Genomic DNA, 18,643 nt, shown 5'->3' on the forward strand with positions numbered 1-18,643 from the left:
CGTGCCCAAGCGCTCTGCCTCTCGCTCCTTCTCCCTCTCCCGCTTCTCCGCTGCTGTCAGCGCGTCCTGTGCATGTGTCCACCGCCGCCTGAATTCAGTCGCATCAGCGCGCGCCTCCGCCAGCTCGTCGTGTGCGGCCTGCAGTTTCCGCTGCAGCAGCGACACCTCAATGTCGTTCTCTGCACGGGCACGCACACACACACACACACACGCACACATACACACACACACACACACACACACACACACACACACACACACACACGCACGCACACACGTGAGTGGGTTGCCATCCCATGTGACCAAGATGTCAAAGGAAGGCACGGGTGAAAAAGGAAATGAGACATGAATGAGTATATCACTGCACTGCTTCCCAAAGTGGTCGCGTGCTTGCCACGTCATCACGATCATGAACACGATCATGAACACGATCATCGCCACCACCACCGCCACCATCGCCACCACGGCTACGGCATCATGCGTCAAAGCATCAACCACCTCACCAGCTGCTGTCTCGTCGCCCTCCATCTCATCTGCACCAACAACGCGCCCGAGTGTTGCGTATTTCCGCAGTTTCTGCCGCAGCCGCGCCCTGGTGCCACCATCGGTGGATTCGACGGGATTGGATTGCGTTGGAGGCGTGATGACAGGGTGTGCGCGTGAAGAAATGCTCGAGTGCATGATGATGGTGAAGCGGAATGAGCACACAGTTGTTGCACAGACAGGCATGTGCGGCAAGTGAAAGAGGGAGGCAAACGAGCAAAGCAGCCAGGCACACAAACAAAATCAATGCAAGCATCCACACTTGCACGCACGTTTCGTCACGGGCGGCGTCGAGGTCCGCCTGCAAACGCGTTTTGGCATCGCGCAGTCCTTCCAACTCCTGCCTGCGATCTGCATGCATTTGATCGATTTCGCTGCTGCCAACAGTGAAAATGCCCGCACGCTCGCGCAGAACCGCATTCTCATCCAACAGTCGATCTGTTTGATTGCGCATGTGCATGTGCGTGCGTGTGTTTGTGCGTGCGTGTGTATGTATGTATGTATGAATGTGTGTGTATGTATGAATGCGTGCGCGTGTGTGCGTGTTGAGTGATCAGCAACACTTGGAAAAACATGTCACCAACAATCGCGAACAACCACATTCACCTGCGAGTTCACTCTTCAGTATATATATAATAGCACGTGCACCACGCACCCATCCGCCTCAGCGCTGCGTTTGCTTCCTGTGTTCGCTGCTCAATTTCGCTGTCCTGTTGGCGAACCTTCGCTTCCAAATCCTGAACGTACCGCCGCCAAGCAAAGCACACGCACACCACACACACACACATACAACATACATATGTAAGAACACACGCACGCATGCTGCGACAAACGGTCATGAACCTTGTCAAAGAAGCCTCACTCGACCTCCGTTGATACAAGCGTACCTCAACCTCCTGCAGCGCGTCGGAGAGACCAAAGCCTTCTTCGTATTGACGCATGCGCGCACGAAGCCGCGTGTTTTGCCTGGCGGTCGCAAAGGAAGAAGCAGCAGAAGAGGATCAGCAAGTTGTGGACGACGCGTGTTGCAAGGTGGCACACCAGGGCATTGTGGAACTGGCTTGGCAGGCGGATATATGCACGATGTGATGTTTCACTTACGCTTGCGCCTCCTCAAGTGTTCGCCTGAGGTTCTTCAGTTGCGTTTCGTGGTCTACATGCGGCAACATGTGACGTTCATGAGCGCACGGGATGCACGTCAGAGTGCACACACGTACGAAACACAGCATGCTTGTGACATTACACGCACTGGCACCGCCCAGCAGTGGGGGGGGGGGGGGGGCAGGGCAGGTGTCAAACGCATACATCATCGTCATTTCGCTCCTGTTCTCTCATCAGAACTACACGTGCATATCGACACAATGCCTGTTCCTACCGCGTGCAGTTGTTGAAGGGAGCGATGGTGTTGTCCCCTGCGTTGCGCCTTCCCTCTGCACTGCTGCAAGCTGCTGCTCGAGAGCTGCCACTTCCCCCTCGTGCTGCCTCCTCATCTCCTCCACCTCGCGTCCGGCCTCCTGCCGCTGCCGCACAACCTCATCCTGCAGTCGCGACATCACCTGTTGCAGTCGTATTGAAGGTTGTGGAGGTGGGGGTGGGGTGGGGTGTTAGAGCGCGTGTAGGTGAGTGAAGATGAGGGTGAGTGACAGTGAGAGAGAGAGAAAAGCAAAAGCAGTGAGCAACACGATTGTACACACACACATACACACACGTCCACATGTTCCCGTACGGCCTCGTCACTGTAAAGTTTGCGCGATTACCTCGCGGGCGGCTGCCAACTCGGCGTCCTTCTCGCCCAGCATGTGCTGCCACTGTTGGTGGTGGCGGCGGTGTTGGATGTTGAAGAATGGTGGTGTGAGGGTACAGAGCTTCATAATGAGCAGGCGCACAGCAGCAGAACACCCGTACGCACGCGCAAACAAGAACACAAACACACATGCATGACAGCAGAGCGTGCACACATGCACACACACACACCCCACACACACATGCACACACACACACACGCACACACACACACACACACACACACACACACACACACACACACACACACACACACACACACACGATGACAGCAAGCGAGCATTGTGGCGGTACCTTTTTCACGGTCGCGTCGACCTGTGCGAGGATTCGCGTGTCGGCGGCCGTGTTGTCTGCTACATGCGACGCCAAGATGTCGGCGTGTGCCAGCGCAGCATCACGGTCTCGCACAGCGGTCTCAAGTTCGCGTTCGAGCGACGACACGCGGGCTGCCAAGTCATGCACCCTGCTCTCCGCTCCTTCCGCTCGCTGGTGCCGCGATGATGATCAAGGATGGGAGTGGTGATCGTGATGTTGAGAACGAGGAATGTGTCACGTGGTTCTTTGCGGGTAGCAGTGACCATGCACATGCTGACACGCACACGCACACGCACGCACACGCACGCACACGCACACGCACACCAGTATTCACACAAACACAAGCACAGCCACACAGCGCCCACCTTCTCGTCCTCTGCTGCTGCGGCCTGTGCCTGTGCGAGCTGTTCCCGCTGCCGCTGCACCTGCTCCTGCGCCTCTCGCAGCGCTTCGTCCATTCGCGCCATCGCCGCCCGCTGTTCCTGCAGCTGCTGGCTGATGCGGTCCTGGTGTTGGGCTGCCTCGGCCGTCGCCGCAGTCTGACAGGATGCGTATAAGTAGGTGCGTATGCGTGTACGTGTGAGTGTGTGTTTGTAACAGAGCGTGTGTTTGGGGGTGGTGTTTGCAGGTGTGTGTTTGTGGATGTGTGTATGTGTAAGTGAGTGTGTACATGTGTTCGTGTGCGTTGGCGTTGAAAAGCGGTGAAGCAAAGAAACGATCAAGCAAGGGGAACAAGTCCTGGGACAATGTCCACCATAGCAGAGCAGTCGCACCTTGGCTTCTGCATGTGCTTTCAGGTCATCAATCTCAGCAATCAAGTTCTTGTTGGCTGCCACATGTGTGTATGTGTGTGAAAGTGGGGCATTGTGTGAGAGTGAGTGGGAGTGAGAGGAAGTGTGTGAAGGTGCGCGCGTGAGTGGCCAGATGCTACGTAAATCAAAACAGCGGCAAGGAAAGTACCATCGTCATGACACACACACACACCTGCTTCGAGGTCGTCTGCATGGCTGCGTGCAGCTTCAAGATCAGAGCTCAGGTTCTGCACATCCTGCTGCGCGAGTTCGAGCGATTCTGTCTTGTGCCGCAGTTCCAACTGCAGCTGCTCCACCTTCCGCTGCAGCTGTCGCGAATCCCCGCCGGTGGACGGCCGTGAGATGGGCCCGGCTGCCAGGCGTGGTGTGCATGTTGTGCAAGCGTGGGATCGTTTGGCAGTGAGAGTCAGTGTGACCTTACATGGGTGTGTGTGCGTGTGAATGAAGACGCATGCGTGTGCGTGTAATTGCGGGTGTGAATGTGTATGTCTGCGAGCAGACGAAACGTTGCACCTGCTTCGCGTGCGGAGCGCTGCGAGGCTTGCAACTGCTGAGCATACTCTTCTGCATCCTGTGAAGCAGGGAATGAAGCGCATCAACACGTGAGTGCGACGAGTGTAAGAAGGAAGGCCAAGGCAGGCCGAGGAAGGACGGGAATCACGGCGAATACGGTGGGAGCAAGGGTGCATCGCAACACCAAAACCGCACGTCTGCTTTGAGCTCCAGCAGTAGCTGTGTGACACGGAAGAGCTGCAAGATGTCCTTCTTCAACGCCGAGGGAGCAGGTGCACACTGCCATATGCGTCGTGTTGTGAGTTGTGTGTGCGTTGTGTGTTGTGAATTGTGTGCATGTGCGTGCATGCGTGAGGAAGTGAGTGTGGGGATTCAGTGGCAACACCCATCAGTCCACACATGCAAACACAAGCAAGCACACCAACACGTGTAAACGCAAGCAGGCACAACAACACAAGCAAACACAAGCAGGCACACCAACACATGCAAACACAAGCAAGCACAACGACACGTGTAAACGCAAGCAGGCACAACGACACGTGTAAACGCAAGCAGGCACAACAACACAAGCAAACACAAGCAGGCACAACAACACAGAGCCACATCTTACCCGCACGATCATGTCGTACAGCTCCTCCAAGTGAGCGAGGCTGTCCTCATTCTCCGTGGCAATAACATCGTCGACATCAATGGCCTTGATGCTGCCCCAGTCCACAACCCGCGTCTTCGGGGCGAACAGCCTCGACGTGGCCATGGCAGGTGCCTGCTTGCTTATGAATGTTAGCGTGCTCTGCTGCTGCACACCAATGTGTCCGCCGCCGCACTCGATTCGATAACCGCCGCAGGACGCGACAGCACAAAATGTAGACCAATATGGAGCGATGCTTGCTTGCTGGCACCGCTCTGCTGGGCTGGGGACACCAACCAACCAAGCAACCACGAGCAACAGAAGAACAGAAGAGCACTCAGCCTCCTCGCTTCACGCTCCCTTGGTCTAATCCCCCTCCTTTACACGCGTTTATTCATTCTCAAGTACATGCAAGATGGCAGGCAATGGCAAGAAGCAACCTGTGACGCTCAAAAACGCGATCCTTCATTGGACCTGAGAACAAACAGAAACCCACACCAGACACCACACACCCAACACGACACTGCACTCACACACGCACGTCTCCCGCCACACGTCTATAATTCGAGGGTTGCTTGCATTGGGACGAACCGCATGCCGTGTTCGGTCTGCTCTTCATCAGTGGCAACGAACCCCAGCCTCGAATACACCTGCACAGCGTAGGGCGAGGAACACACTGTGACATGCGTCACTTGTGCAGAAGAAAGGCAAAGGCAGTCGTCCTCCTCGTTGTGTCCAAGCCTTCCGCTTTGCCCCTCCTTGTCTGCCTCCTTGACCGTTGTCGGAGTCGTGGCTGCCCTTGCTGCGTCTGTTTTGTGTGACTGAGCCTGTTGCTCCAACGCAGTCGCTTGCTTGCGCTGGCGCTGCTGTCGTGCGTGTTCTGCACACAGCTCGAATGCTGCCTGCATGAGTGCTCGCCCGTACCCTTTGCGTTGGTGCGACGGATGGGTGAAGAACTTGGAGACGTGGCGCCTCTCGCGCACCTCCACAACCGCAGCCAGCTCCTTCGTGATGGGGTCCCGTGCCACAAACCAGTCGTGCGTATCCTTTCGGGTCAGCATCTCGTCGCGCGTGGCGTGCGCTCGAAAGTTGGCCTTGCCTTCCTCACTGAAATCCGGGGCCACAAACGCATCGAAGGACGCATGCACCACGCGCAGCATCTCGTCCAACACAACCTCCACGTCTTCAACGCGCTCCACGCCACAGCACTCCTTTGTCATCGCCATGCGTCACGGTTGTTCTTGGTGGGTTGCTGGAGTGGGGGTCTAGGCATGAGTTGTAAGTGCAGAAGCGCCTTCGTCATCATCAACGAAAGTGAAATGACAACAAAATGATGCGGTCTTCAGGGTTGTTACAGTTTGCACAATCGCAGCACAGTAACTGGCACACAAGTTGGAGAGCCGACACACGACTGTGCATGTGAATGTTGAGGCGCGGTGATGTGTGACATGATGAACACCTGCGACGTGCGATACGTTTACTGGATGGACAAGCAAGAAGAAGTGAAGCAAGGAAGAAAAAGGTGAAGAAGAACAACCGAAGACTATGCACGCGTCCTCATTCCTACGTCACGCTTTGCGCTGCTGTTGCTGCTTGTTCTTGTTGCCCTTGAGTGGCTTGAACTCTTGCAGGTAGTCCTGCCAATCGTGGGTGCGTGTGTTGTGGGGTTGTGAAGATGAGCGCGTTGTGGGATTGCGAGGGAGAGCATGAGCGTGTGATGGGGTTGTGAGGGCGAGCACGAGTGCGTGATGAGGCAAGTTTTTTTTTTGTTTTTGCACACGCTGTGGTGTGGCGTTCAGGCGTAACCGTGCTGCAGCCATTACCTGGGCAATCTTCTTGTTCTCCTCAATGCTATCCGGGATGGCGATGCTTCCTGTCTTGATAAAGTGCACCAGCTTTGCGGCGTCCTTGAACCTGTGCAACGCGGGAAGGCAACCCGCGTATGTTGGTCCACGTGTGGAAGGTGGTCGAGCGTGAGTCACAGCAAGGCAGCGGGTTGCAGTGTCATGGGCTTCCCGCAGAAAGTCGGGAGGAAGAGACGCGTGCACCCAATTCACATCACACGCTCGCAGACGCAGAAAACGAAACAGAGAAGGACAAACCTTGACGCCTTCATGAGGGTGGAGATGAGGACATGTGCCTGGTCGGTGCGGACAAGCCAGCGGACAAATGCAGGCCAGTGGGGCGAGTCCTGCAGCGCGTTGAACTTGCTCGTGACAACAACATCCTTGTACACGGCCTCGTGCACCTGATGAAACACGCAACCACAGGCGGTTTTGAGCGCACAGGGCGCGCGCAACACACGGATGAGACAGCGACGAGCATCAGCAGGTGGGAGGGGGAAAGGAGAATGCAGGCAAGCAGAGATACACACATGCATGCACGTGTGCAGTCACAGCAAAAGGGCTGCACAAGCAGACACAGGCACAGACGCAGATACAGACACACAGACACACACACAGACACACACAGACACACACAGACACACAGACACACACACACACAGACGCACCTCGCGGTAGTCACGCTGGTAAGGGTGGAGGTGCTTGACAGTTAGGTCCAGGATGTACTTGTGGCGGTTCATGGCAAACATGCCAGGCAGGCTTTCCTCCCGGCACACAGCAGGCCGCTGGGCCCGCTTGCTCGGCTCCGCAAAGAATTCCTGCAGCACACGTGAGAACGTGAGTGAGTGAGTGAGTGTACGTGAGTGAGTGAGTGAGTGTGCGTAATTGAGCGTGCGTGTGTGGACTGAACGCAGTCTCAGCATCGACGAGCCTTAGAAAACCCCGCACAACACTCGACACGACAACAGCCCAAGCGTGACTGACCTGGTTGTATCGCTCGTGCTCCTCGCGTGTTGCCGTGCGCAGGGTGCCGTCTTGCTCGCGGATGCGGATGTGGCGGGTCTGCACAGCACACAGAGTGAAACGGCGAAGCACAGACCAGGGAGGGAGGAACACGGTGGTGTCGTGTTAGGCAAAGAAGTGGTGAGGTAGGTGCCAAGCAGACAGACAGACAGGCAGGACATATGCAGACAGGCAGATATGCAGGCAGACACTCAACGCACACACACACACACACACACACACACACAGGCGCTCACACTCAACACCTTGCATACACACACACACAGGCGCTCACACTCAACACCCTGCACACAGACACCACACACACACACACTCTCTCTTTTGTCTACTCTCACGTTGTGTGTTTGGCCCTCGCTTGTGTCCACAAAGACGAAAGAGAAGCGGCGGTTGGCACACGCGGGGTCCCGGGAGATGACCTCGCTCTCCGGCATGTCGTATTCCTTATCAAGACCCTCCAGGTCCGGAAACACGTACTCTGTCGCGTTTTTCATAAACTGTTGACATGTGCATCGCATGAAACAACAGTGAGTATTGGGTAACAAGGGGCCTGCTGTGGCGTGCTGCACCACCCCGTGCTTGCCTCCCAACGGTGTGAAACACAGCTGCGCATTTCACACAATCACTCATCCAGACAACAGCATCACACTCGCTTCACTGCCCTTACACAGACACACAGAGACACAGACAGACACAGACAGACACACACAGACAGACACACGCATACACAGACACACACAGACACAGACAGACACACACACAGACACAGACAGACACACACACACACACACGCGTAACTTACGTGGGGCACTTTGTCCTCGTCAAGGAGGAGGAAGCTGTGCTGCGTGTTCTTGGACCTGGGTGTGGACGCAGGCAAGGGAACCTGTGCGTTGTTGGAACCTGTGCACAGTCCCGCGCAAGGGAGCAGTGACAAGAAGGGGGAGCGTGAGACAAAAACGAATGCTCATCTAGAAACGTGCGGTAAACGGTGCAGGAGGCGCGCTCCACAACACAACACTCAGACGTGACGCGCAGCGTGTACACACACACACACACACACACACACACACACACACACACACACACACACAGGAACAGACGCACACATAAGAACGGACGCACACATAAGAACGGACATACAGACAGACATACACACACACACTCTCTCTCTCTACACATACAGCACACGCACACACTACACTACACACAGCACACGCCCGCTCCTTCAACCACAGCACGCACCCATGCGAGAGTACTGGTCCACGGCCTCGATGGTCAGGCGGGAGCCGATGACGCCATTGTTGGTGAGCCCAAGCTCATGGATAAAGTCCGATGCCTGTGCCTTGGCGGCTGGCCGCAGCGTGTACATCTTGAAGTCGTACTGCGGGTCCCTTGGCGGGTACTTTGTGTGCATGCAGGAGCAAGTGTGCAGCTGAGCCCTGGCTGGCGTCGCACCCACGCAAGCCACAGCTCTTGCAACAAAGCCCTTTGCCACGTGCACCCGGCGTGCCGTCGCCATGGCCATGGCCACTGCTGCGGTTGCTGTCGTGGACATGATGATGATGTGCTTGTGCACAGCGATGTGTCGTGCTCTCCGCTGCTGCCTTTCTTGCTCCACTTGCTCACTTTGGTTCCCCCTGTGCTTGGCTAGAAAATTTGTAACATCACACACCAATTATCACAACAATACTTCCCCTGCGTATTTTCCAAGAAGCACAAGCGATATCGTTTGTGGTTTCTGGAGCGACTTGCACATTTCCACACACAAACAACCATTACGAAGCAGAGGACGCACCGCCATGATGAAGGTTGTTGTGTTTGTGTTTGCAGTGCTTGCGGCTGTGGTGGCGCACAGCGCCCACGGCTTGGACCACAAGATGCTGGGTGGCCCGCCGTCCGAGTTCAAGCGCCACGGCATCCCGGACTCTTCGCTTGGCGCGCTGTTCCAGTCGTCGGCGACGCACTTCATGCGTTTTGAGCAGACGGCCGACAACGAGCGGCTGTGGACTTACGAGGTGGATGTGGTCGTGGACTCCGACGAGGGGTTCCAGTTTTCGCTCATGTCCCCGCTGCTGGATCGGCTTGAGCCGACCCTGCGCGACCCCAGCGGCAACGCCGTCGATCTCTCGGGCCACAAGACCCAGTCCTTCTGGCCGGTTGGCGACAGCGCGACTGAGATTATTGGCGACGTGTACACGTTTGAGAAGCCCGCCGTCGGCACGTACCACCTCACGCTCGCCGTGAGCGACATGGCCGAGGCCGAGTTTCTGCAGCGCGTGCAGGGTGCTCGCAGCAGGAGCAAGACCTCCGGGGACGGCATCCTCCTGGTGTGGAACGAGTCGCAGGACGAGATCTTCAGCAAGCTCACGTCGTACCTGACCATGCGCCAGGACGACAACCTCGGCTTCCAGGCCCAGATGTATGACGTGACTGCAAACCCGAGCCTGGTCAAGGCCAAGGGCCTTCGCCCCACCGCCCTCGGCGATGCCGTCTCCGCCGCCAAGCTGGAGGTCTTCTTCCCCAACGGCACGCGCGTGGAGGAGCAGATGCACGACGATGGCCTGCACAACGACCTCCTCGCCAACGACGGCGTGTTTGGCGGCAGCTTTGTCCCCGACGTGTGCGGCTCGTACCTCGTGCAGACGGTGCTGGAGGGCACGCGCAGCAACGGCGCCGCCTTTGTTCGCACGGCCGAGCACAGTGTGCGTATCGTGCCCCGCAGCCTGGAGCTGACCGGTGCGGTCGACATGCACGTGGACCGTGCCCAGCACCGCCTCGTCGTCGACCTCGCGGTCAAGCAGTTCCAGGTGGATGCCGGGTTCACAGACCTCGCCGAGCGCTACAGGGCCTACTTTGAGCTCCACGGCAGGAACATCTTTACCGGACACGAAGTCCCAAGTCAGTCGTCGTCGTTGTTGTTGTCTGTGAACGTGTTGGAAATGTGTTGTGTGTTGTGTAATGTGTGTTGTAGATAGTTGCCGTTTGCAGCTGTGGTTCTGTTGCCGTTTGCAGCTGTGGTTCTGTTGCCGTTTGCAGCTGTGGTTCTGTTGCCGTTTGCAGCTGTGGTTCTGTTGCCGTTTGCAGCTGTGGTTCTGTTGCTGCCATACCTTCTGCTGTTGTCACAGTTGTGATGTGCAACAACCTTTGCGCACGTGACATGTACGCTATCCCCTTTCCTCCCCCCCCTTTTTGCCACCCTGTTCACGCTCACCTCCCCTCCCTTGACCCATTCATGCGCCTGACCGCCGCCACTTGACATCATCTTGCTACGTGCCTACGCGTGCAGTTGCGTGGTCGTCTGCGCTCGTTGCCCCAACAGCGGGCAGCAACGGTGCGCCCGTCCTTCGCCTCGACGTGGACCTTGCCTGGCTCGCCGCTGCTGCTGCTGTGGGCCCCTTCTCCCTGAAGAACGTGTATGTGCAGGAGGTGAACACGTTCATCCCCGTGTCGACAATGGGCGCCATTGACGCGCCGCTGTCCGCCTCAAACGACGTTGCTCTCTGGCGCGCATTCCAGACTGCAAACGCAACATACGACGGCACCGTCACAGAGAAGGTGTTTTGTGTGTGTGCGTGTTTTTATATCTATGTGTGTTTGTGTTTATGTACATGTGTGTGTGTGTGTGCGTGTGCGTGCGTGCGTGATGTTGTTTGTGGCAATTGCACACAGTTGCACGCACGAGACGTCATTTCCATGCCACATCCAGTGACCACAACCACCCACCACCACCACCATCACTCTCCACTACCACCACCACATCACTCTCCACCACCACCACCATCCCTCTCCACCACCACCACCACCATCCCTCTCCACCACCACCACCCCATCACTCTCCACCATCCCTTCTCCTTCCACCTTGGTCTCACCTTGGTCCCTCACCCCCTCGCCCTTGCCTAGATGCGGTTTGGCGTGCGCCCCAAGTGGCTGCACGAGCGCGTCACTGCCCGCGCATCCGGCAACGCCACCGCTGCCGCCGACGCAAACCCGGCCCTCGTCCTCTTGCACGGCTACTGCTCCGACTCTAACCCGTGGAAGCACACCAGCCACGTACGCTCCCCCGTGTCTGCCGCTTGTGGCTGGGTTTTGTTATGCATGTGTGAGCATGAATTTGTGTTGCTCTGTCTGTGTGCTTGTGTGTGATTGTGTGCGTGCGTGTGTGTGTGTGCGTGCGTGCGTACGTGCGTGTGATTGTGTGATTGTGTGCGTGCGTACGTGCGTGTGCGTGCGTACGTGCGTGTGTGTGATCGTGTATGTGTGGATGCTCAACACACAAGCTTTCCCTCCCTTCCTCCCCAACTGCACATCTTTTCCAATCGCTTGATCTGCCGTTCCTGTTATGCGCCGCATGAACCTTTGTCTCACCACTCCCCAATTGCACGTTCCTCGTGCGTGCAATTGTGCTCAGGTGTGGGATGATGCGCGCTACTTTGAGGATCCCAAGCAGTCGCGCTCCCACGACAAATTTGCCCAGCTCGTGGTTGAGTTTGCGGAGAAGGAGGGCCTGACCTCGTATGGGCTGCTCGGCCATTCCCAGGGCGGGTTTGCCTCCGTCCACGTGTACAACTACTACTGGACCGGTGTCGACGCCTCCCAGGTCCGTGCGCATGTGGGACTGCAACTGCGTCTGGCTTTTGCTTCGTGGCTGGAAATTGGTTTGCTTGTGTTTTGTTTTGGTGGTTGTGATGGTCAGATGGCGGTGTTTTGCGCTGCTTCTGGTCTTTGTGTTTCTTTGCACCACTTGCACAACACTGACAACATGCGCGTTTAGTTTCGTGCAGTGTGATCGTTTCGTTGTCACTGCTCACCACCACCACCACCACCCATTTCAACCATCACGCATCCTCCATGCTCGACCTGCCAACTGCCCAGGGTGCCCGCAAGTTGCAGTCCATGGGCACGCCATACCAGGGCAACTCGGGTGCCGGCTTCTGGGCTGAGGTGTGGCGTTACGCTCGCTTCGTGTGCATGTGTGTGTGTGTGTGTGTGTGTGTGTGTGTGTGTGTGTCTTGACGTCCAGCTTGCGACATGGCTGGTGGGTGTTTCTTGTTTGTGCTTGTTTGTGCGTTCCTCCTTGTTGCTGACCTGCTGATACCCCTTCTCCATCCCTCCCTCTTTGTCTTGTGTTGTTCTTGTGTGTTGCTTCCCCCCGGGGCCCGATCCTCCGACCTCGTGACAGGTGCTGAACATGCTGGTTGAGGAAGGCTGCGACTCCCAGGAAGACCTCACCCGCGACGGTGCGCAGATGTGGCTCTCCGGCATCTCCGCCGAGGTTGCCGACAACATGTACTACTATGTCACCCAATACGACAAGGGCGGCCCGCTCGGCAACGGCTACTGCAACATGGTGCGTGGTGTTCTGTGCTGCGTGTTGTGGATGCGTGTGGTTGGTTCATATGAACGCGTGTGTGCGTGTTGGGAAGCGACCTTGTTGGGGACTGGTGTCCGTGTCTTGCAGCTTCAGTGCTTTGCGCCACATCACATCACGTCATCGCCCTCCTTTTGGCTCACATGAACCCTTTCTCCTCTGCTCTTCATCTTGTCCCCTCCCTCCTTGACACCATCTGTGTCCCCCGCCGACACCACGACAGTTGACGAATGCGGTGCTTGCGAAGCCCAACGATGGCGTGACGGAGGTTGACTATGCACACCTCGAGGGCGCCCACTACATGGGCCTCACCAAGGGCGAGTGCCATATCCAGGACATGAACTGGCCCGCGTCCTTCCTCAACGAAGACCGCAACAAGCTCATGAACGCCGAGGCTGCCCGCTAGGCGCCGCATGCTTGGCTTCTTGTTCTTGTTCTTGTTCCTCAACTTGTTGCACCCATTTCACCACCGTCATCTTCGTGTTGCTGTGTTTGTGCGCACGCGCGTGCATGTGCCTTGTTTCCTTTGTGCTGTGCTTTTGCATGCTTGCTGGCTTGTTGTGATGCGTTGAATGTTGTTACATCACCATGTGCACGTGTGCGATATGTTGGTTCGTTTGGTTTGGTTTGGTTTGGTTTGGCTGTTTTGTTGTTGTCGTGTTGTGTGTGAGGGATTGTGTTTCAAATGGAATGCCCTGCCAGAGGCAAGTTTGTGTTTGTGTTTGTGTTCTCCAAAGCATTCTAACCCGCCTCATCATTAGTTGACATGCAGCTTTTGCGCCCCCTTTCCCCTTGTCTTCCCTTGTGTTTTGCAGCAGAATACACACATGCAATGGGTGCAAGGAGGGAGAGGATGTGCTTGAGAGCGACAGTGACGTGCTGTGACAGAGACTGACGTGGGCAAGACACAGACAAGCGCGAGAGAGAGACACCAATGCAAAACTGTGTGTGAGGAGAGTTGACATGAGTCAGCACATTGCGCGCGTGGCGCGCATACACTGATGTCAGTGTCTCCCAACCCCACAACGACCTTGCAGGTCAGGGACAACAATTTGCCCCGGCTGCTGTCATTTTTGGCACGTTTTGGTAGGACATGTGGTAAAATCAATTGAAATCTTTAACGAAATTGTACTGTCCCGATTTCGCGGACAAAATGCTTCGCCACTTCGCTTGGACCTGCAAGCAAGAGCACCACTGCTTGCTCGTGCTTGGTGTGCACACAAACCACACACACACACACACGCACACAAGCAAGAAGGCCAAATCAAAAGGAAAAAAAACCACGACGCCACCCAACAAACAACCAACAAACAAAATCGAAACACCAGACCAGACCAGCCAGTTTGTTCCCTTTGCAAGGCCCTTGTGTGCCTGTGCCTGTGGCCTTTCCCCTTTCCAACAACCAGCTGTCACCTGGCCAAAACACTCCGACCGCGCACCCCCCACAAGGTCCAAGTGAGCAAAGAAAGAGACGCACACGCAGCTGTTGACATCACGGATCGGCTGAATCGTGTGGGTGAAGGAAGCTGCGCCTGACGAAACCTTAACTCCGCTTGATTCCCATTTTCTATTCCCCCCCCCCCAAGCAGCAAACCATCGAGATCCCGCCTGCCAAAGGTCAACAACACCAAAGCACCTACCGACTGGCCTAAACTGCTCTGCGAGGGCCAACAACAACAACAACAACCACAGAAGAGAAGAAGGGTGCACCGCCAGTGCAGCCATGTCTTACTTGCCGACAACTATGACTGCAGGCTCCTCAGCCAAGCACACGATGATGCGGGGGATGTCGACCAGCCAACAACACAAGCACGCGCCGACATCGCGCCCGACGTCGCCGGCCTCTGTCGGATCCACCGATTCTGCAGACTCGGCACACTCTGATGCCGACCAGGGTGACATGCCGCACAAAGAGCCCAACAACACCAACAACATGAGGTGTGTGTGTGCGTGTGCGTGTGCGCGTGTGTGTGTGTGCGTGTGCGTGTGTGTGTGTGTGTGTGTTTGTGTGTGTGTTTGTGTGTGTGTGTGTGTGTGTGTGTGTATGACTTCGTCGTTGGCGATGCTCTGGTTTTGGTTTTTGTTGTTTGTTGTTTTCATTTTTGGTTCCTTGCTTGCTGTGCGTGTATGTGTGTGTATCACGGAGCGATCCGTGTCATATTCCCACCTCGTTCACCCACCCTCTTCCTTACTCATACCATCTCACCTACACCTCCTCCCATTCCCCGATATGTCTCGCATGCGCGTGTTTGAAGGTGTCGGCGCTTCATGGACCTGTTTGGCGTCTTTGATGTGGACGTGCTGAGCATGGACGTGTACCCGCGGGATGAGGTCGCCTTCCACACCATGCACACCTCCTACGCCCTGTCCATGGACACAAGTGGTGACAACGAGCACCACCATCCCACCAAGCGCAGCTGCGCTGACTTGGCCCACGCCCGCCTCTTTGGCCGCCGAACGTCGGTGCCATTGACGCAAGGCCCAAGTTACACCAGCCCCGGCTGCGTGCGAGAGCTTGCAGGGAACAACAACAACAGCAGCACGCCCCACCTCCAACAGCTGCCGCAACAGCAGCAACAGCGACACCACGAGCAGTCCAGGCTGGCCCTGGCTGAGCTCACAGTTCTGGCGCAAGAGCACTCGCTGCTGTGCAAGGCACCACAGGGCACCACCCAGCACAACGACACGCTGCACGCCATCAGCCGATTGCAGGCAATCAGGCAGCAGGAACAGCAGCAGAGGAAGAAGAGCACGCGTTTCGCTGGCTACAGCTACAGCAGCAGTTTTGGGGCCGTCGCATCTGTACACCACACCACACTCCGCCACCTTGGTCGCCAGCGCCAGCTCGACGAGCACGTGATTCCGGCGTCGCTCGTGCCCGTCCCGTGCGGACGCCCCTTGAATATGCCAACGACACCGCCCCAGAGCAACGCCGCAGCGGCCACGCGCCTCGGCTACCAACAAGATCCGCAGCAGCAGCAACATCAGCATCCTCATGAGGGGCACGTGGTAAGCCGCGGCAAGGGTGTGCGCGGTGTTGGGCGCCAGCGTTCAGATAGCACAGCCAGCACAGCGAGCACGTTCAGCTCCGCATCCGTCGCCTCAGACGCAAGCATGTCAGCGTCGTCGTCGCCGGCATCGTCTCCGTCAGTGTCCAACTCAACATCGCCCTCGCCAGGTGCAATGGCAAAGGGCAAGTCCGCCAAGCGTGCAAAGGTCGCCAAGTTGCGTGCGCGGGAGCCCAAGCGCGTGCCGTCTTCGTCCCACCATCACACGCACCACAAGCGCTCTCGCAGCAGCAAGCCCGTGTCGCCTGCGAGGGGGAAGCGCACCCTCAAGCACCGATCACGATCATCATCGTCCTCGTCATCGTCATCCTCTTGCTCTTCGTCGTCGTCGTCGTCGCCGTCGATTGCGCGCGTGCGACCCCTGATGGTGGATCCCTCGGGCAACGGCTGCATCTGCTGCGGCATCACATCGTACGTGCTGTGTGTGTGTGTGTGTGTGTGTGTGTGTGTGTGTGTGTGTGTGTGTGTGTGTGTGTGTGTGTGTGTGTGTGTGTGTGTGTGTGTGTGTGTGAGTGACTGTGTGTGCGTGTGTGCCTGCTACTACATGGGTGTGTACATCCTCTCCTCCGCCCTCCCTTTCACCCTCCCCTCCAACTCTGACCACCACTACCACCACCACTACCGCCACCACCACTGTGACAACAGGACGCCCATGTGGCGTGACGGCCCCAACGACGCGCGTCTGTGCAATGCGTGCGGCATTCGCTGGCAGAAGTATGGCGTGCATTGCACAAAGTGTTCGTACATCCCTCGCAAGATTGAGAAGGCAAAAGGGTTTTGCCCACGATGCAAGACAACCCTGCCTCCGCCCGTCGCAACGCGCCGCAGGCTCAATGGCAAGGTGTATTGATCTCGCCATGACAATACGCCCCCCCCCCCCGTCCTTTCCCCAACCGTTCTGAAGAGTGGCGCTGCTGATGGTATCCGCTGATGCTTCTTCGGCCAGACGACCAGCGGTGTCAGCGTGATCAGCGTTATCAGCGTTACAGCGGGATTGAGCCCGAATGGGTGACTTTGCCCCACCTTTTTTTTGCTTTTCGTTTTGCGTTGTGTTTAGCACAACAATTGATTGCACCCAGCGGTTTGCTGTTTCCTTTCAACATAATCGTTTGGTTGATGGTGGAATGTGTGAGCTTTGTGTTGCTGACTGAAGCGAAGATGATGACCCCATGCTCCTAAGAGTGCATTACGCGCTGGGTATATGCGTGTTTGCAGCGTGTGTGTGTTGTGGATATGTATGCATTCTGTGTGTGTGTCTGTGTCAGTGAGTGAGTGTGAGTGTTTGTCTGTGCATGTCTTTTGTGTATGAGTGTGTGTGTGTCTGTCTGTGCATGTATTCTGTGTGTGGTGATATTGTGCCTATCTGCCACTTTCAAGCGTGGTTGTTACCCACGATAACTCTGATCTCTCTCTCTTTTGTTCCCCACCCTGCTTCTGCCTTTGTGCTTGACCAAGCAACAGCAACAGCAGTTACCTGAGTGCCTTGTGTGCAGCAGCCATGATGGCGGCACGTAATGCGTTGCCTTTGGTGGCTGTTCCTGCACATGCAACTGCTGTTACAACCGCTCCGCACCGAGCTCTGGTCTTTGTGCGCACGCTAATACAAAATCAACTTGCGAAACACGCAGCATCTGTTGGCAGTTGTGACTTTCATGAGGATGACCGTTGTTGTGTACTGTTGGGGGAGGAGGGGGGGCGGGAGTTCGCACACAGTATGACCGGGGGGCAGGGACGGGGAATGGAGTGGAAGGAATGGAAGAAGGGGAAGTGTGATGTGATGTGACCACAAGCAATGAGACACAACCGCAGACACAGGCACAGACACCCAAGCTAAAAGACAGGGCAAACAAAGCACGAGACTGTCGACAGGAAGAAACAAGAATGGCCAATGCGACAAAACCAACACCACCACTCGGCAGTCAACCCCCCCATGTTTATGAGACAACCCAGCCTCCTCAAGCGCTGGGTTGGTTATGAAGGACGCGACGCTCACTTCTTGGCAAAGGCGAGGTAAGCATGCACATAGTCCATGCCGTGGTCTGTCGGGTTCTTTGAGATGCGGGCGGCATAGCGGTTGAACATCTCATCAACAAGCGCATCCTTTTCCTCAGCACTGATTGTGGGCGGAAGTGGAGAGGCGTGAGGGAGGATGGAATTAGGTGAGGGACACGGGGTGTTGCGCAGGAGGCTCAGTGGATGGCAGACACATCCACACTGCAACGCCGAGTTGCAGGCCGATAGTCAGACACACACACACACACATGCACACACACAGGCACGCAGACACACAGACACAGACACACACAAGCACAGACGCACACACACACGCAGACACTACCTGCGCGAGTCGTCGAGGCCGGAGACGAAGGTGCTGTTGCTCCAGGTGCGGGTGGTCGGGACAAAGGTGGCGGCATACTTGGCCGGTTCGATTTCGCCCTTGAGCAGGCTCTGGCGGTAGGGGCACGGCACCACGCGCGTGTTGAGGGTTTGCACCTCCAGCGATGACAGCGAGGCATCTGGGGAGAGGGGGCGGGGCGCGATGAGGTGGAATATGGTGAGGTGGGTGGTGGCGTGAGAAAGAGGGCAAGAAGGGGCTGCGATGAATCGGGACCCCATGAAGCAGCACTTGTGTGTGTGTGTGTGTGTGTGTGTGTGTGTGTGTGTGTGTGTGTGTGTGTGTGTGTGTGTGTGTGTGTGTGTGTGTGTGTGTGTGTGTGTGTGTGTGTGTG

General features: G+C 56.6%; 6 protein-coding genes across 7 annotated transcripts in view; 2 read left to right on the forward strand and 4 right to left on the reverse strand.

Annotated features, from left to right (window-relative positions):
• PTSG_11671 (uncharacterized protein) overlaps nucleotides 1-4,839 on the reverse strand; it is an 18,674-nt gene extending 13,835 nt beyond the window's left edge. The window contains exons 1-15 of the mRNA XM_004998427.1: nucleotides 4,597-4,839; nucleotides 4,182-4,265; nucleotides 3,987-4,044; nucleotides 3,646-3,825; nucleotides 3,435-3,490; nucleotides 3,027-3,200; nucleotides 2,641-2,832; nucleotides 2,301-2,351; nucleotides 1,919-2,099; nucleotides 1,645-1,696; nucleotides 1,431-1,509; nucleotides 1,199-1,280; nucleotides 816-981; nucleotides 504-592; nucleotides 1-179 (exon numbers count right to left, since the gene is read on the reverse strand). The exon at nucleotides 1-179 is cut by the window's left edge and continues 414 nt beyond it. Coding sequence (XP_004998484.1) covers nucleotides 1-179; nucleotides 504-592; nucleotides 816-981; nucleotides 1,199-1,280; nucleotides 1,431-1,509; nucleotides 1,645-1,696; nucleotides 1,919-2,099; nucleotides 2,301-2,351; nucleotides 2,641-2,832; nucleotides 3,027-3,200; nucleotides 3,435-3,490; nucleotides 3,646-3,825; nucleotides 3,987-4,044; nucleotides 4,182-4,265; nucleotides 4,597-4,740 — 1,767 coding nt within the window. The 5' untranslated portion in view covers nucleotides 4,741-4,839. The remainder of the gene's footprint in view (nucleotides 180-503; nucleotides 593-815; nucleotides 982-1,198; nucleotides 1,281-1,430; nucleotides 1,510-1,644; nucleotides 1,697-1,918; nucleotides 2,100-2,300; nucleotides 2,352-2,640; nucleotides 2,833-3,026; nucleotides 3,201-3,434; nucleotides 3,491-3,645; nucleotides 3,826-3,986; nucleotides 4,045-4,181; nucleotides 4,266-4,596) is intronic.
• Nucleotides 4,840-4,990: 151 nt separating this feature from the next.
• Nucleotides 4,991-5,976, reverse strand: PTSG_01013 (uncharacterized protein). The gene has a single exon (XM_004998428.1). It carries the CDS (start codon nucleotides 5,838-5,840, stop codon nucleotides 5,172-5,174), a length of 669 nt encoding a protein of 222 aa, XP_004998485.1. The 5' UTR covers nucleotides 5,841-5,976; the 3' UTR covers nucleotides 4,991-5,171.
• Nucleotides 5,977-6,120: 144 nt separating this feature from the next.
• Nucleotides 6,121-9,148, reverse strand: PTSG_01014 (uncharacterized protein). The gene is made up of 8 exons (XM_004998429.1): nucleotides 8,721-9,148; nucleotides 8,281-8,378; nucleotides 7,817-7,975; nucleotides 7,443-7,520; nucleotides 7,127-7,276; nucleotides 6,717-6,862; nucleotides 6,438-6,528; nucleotides 6,121-6,251 (listed from the first exon to the last, which is right to left on the reverse strand). The coding sequence occupies exons 1-8, from the start codon at nucleotides 9,031-9,033 to the stop codon at nucleotides 6,183-6,185; spliced, it is 1,104 nt and encodes a 367-aa protein (XP_004998486.1). The 5' UTR covers nucleotides 9,034-9,148; the 3' UTR covers nucleotides 6,121-6,182.
• Nucleotides 9,149-9,175: 27 nt separating this feature from the next.
• Nucleotides 9,176-13,683, forward strand: PTSG_01015 (uncharacterized protein). Its single transcript, XM_004998430.1, has 7 exons — nucleotides 9,176-10,376; nucleotides 10,765-11,033; nucleotides 11,379-11,528; nucleotides 11,887-12,075; nucleotides 12,351-12,419; nucleotides 12,658-12,825; nucleotides 13,070-13,683. Exons 1-7 carry the CDS (start codon nucleotides 9,278-9,280, stop codon nucleotides 13,250-13,252), a joined length of 2,127 nt encoding a protein of 708 aa, XP_004998487.1. The 5' UTR covers nucleotides 9,176-9,277; the 3' UTR covers nucleotides 13,253-13,683.
• A 392-nt stretch (nucleotides 13,684-14,075) lies between these two features.
• PTSG_01016 (uncharacterized protein) lies at nucleotides 14,076-17,535 on the forward strand. Its single transcript, XM_004998431.1, has 3 exons — nucleotides 14,076-14,784; nucleotides 15,102-16,325; nucleotides 16,560-17,535. The coding sequence occupies exons 1-3, from the start codon at nucleotides 14,570-14,572 to the stop codon at nucleotides 16,762-16,764; spliced, it is 1,644 nt and encodes a 547-aa protein (XP_004998488.1). The 5' UTR covers nucleotides 14,076-14,569; the 3' UTR covers nucleotides 16,765-17,535.
• A 15-nt stretch (nucleotides 17,536-17,550) lies between these two features.
• The window catches only part of PTSG_11672, a 3,475-nt gene continuing 2,382 nt past the window's right edge, over nucleotides 17,551-18,643 (reverse strand). For both annotated transcript variants that reach the window (XM_004998433.1, XM_004998432.1), the window contains 2 exons: nucleotides 18,253-18,430; nucleotides 17,551-18,027 (listed from right to left, as the gene is read on the reverse strand). In XM_004998433.1, coding sequence (XP_004998490.1) covers nucleotides 17,904-18,027; nucleotides 18,253-18,430 — 302 coding nt within the window. In that variant the 3' untranslated portion in view covers nucleotides 17,551-17,903. The remainder of the gene's footprint in view (nucleotides 18,028-18,252; nucleotides 18,431-18,643) is intronic.

This window comes from Salpingoeca rosetta (assembly GCF_000188695.1).
Source record: "Salpingoeca rosetta unplaced genomic scaffold supercont1.2, whole genome shotgun sequence".
NCBI classification, from domain to species: Eukaryota; class Choanoflagellata; order Craspedida; family Salpingoecidae; genus Salpingoeca; species Salpingoeca rosetta.

Excerpts from the sequence above, each read along its gene's own strand:
- PTSG_01014 (XM_004998429.1), bottom strand. The coding sequence starts at position 9,033 with ATGTCCACGACAGCAACCGCAGCAGTGGCCATGGCCATGGCGACGGCA. Across the intron at positions 7,521-7,816 it reads GCGAGGGCCAAACACACAAC|ACCCGCCACATCCGCATCCG; the intron begins GTGAGAGTAGAC and ends TGTGCTGTGCAG. Across the intron at positions 7,277-7,442 it reads AGCACGAGCGATACAACCAG|GAATTCTTTGCGGAGCCGAG; the intron begins GTCAGTCACGCT and ends CGTGTGCTGCAG.
- PTSG_01015 (XM_004998430.1), top strand. The coding sequence starts at position 9,278 with ATGATGAAGGTTGTTGTGTTTGTGTTTGCAGTGCTTGCGGCTGTGGTG. Across the intron at positions 10,377-10,764 it reads TACCGGACACGAAGTCCCAA|TTGCGTGGTCGTCTGCGCTC; the intron begins GTCAGTCGTCGT and ends CTACGCGTGCAG. Across the intron at positions 11,529-11,886 it reads CGTGGAAGCACACCAGCCAC|GTGTGGGATGATGCGCGCTA; the intron begins GTACGCTCCCCC and ends AATTGTGCTCAG.
- PTSG_01016 (XM_004998431.1), top strand. The coding sequence starts at position 14,570 with ATGTCTTACTTGCCGACAACTATGACTGCAGGCTCCTCAGCCAAGCAC. Across the intron at positions 14,785-15,101 it reads AACAACACCAACAACATGAG|GTGTCGGCGCTTCATGGACC; the intron begins GTGTGTGTGTGC and ends GCGTGTTTGAAG. Across the intron at positions 16,326-16,559 it reads ATCTGCTGCGGCATCACATC|GACGCCCATGTGGCGTGACG; the intron begins GTACGTGCTGTG and ends CTGTGACAACAG.
- PTSG_01013 (XM_004998428.1), bottom strand. The coding sequence starts at position 5,840 with ATGGCGATGACAAAGGAGTGCTGTGGCGTGGAGCGCGTTGAAGACGTG.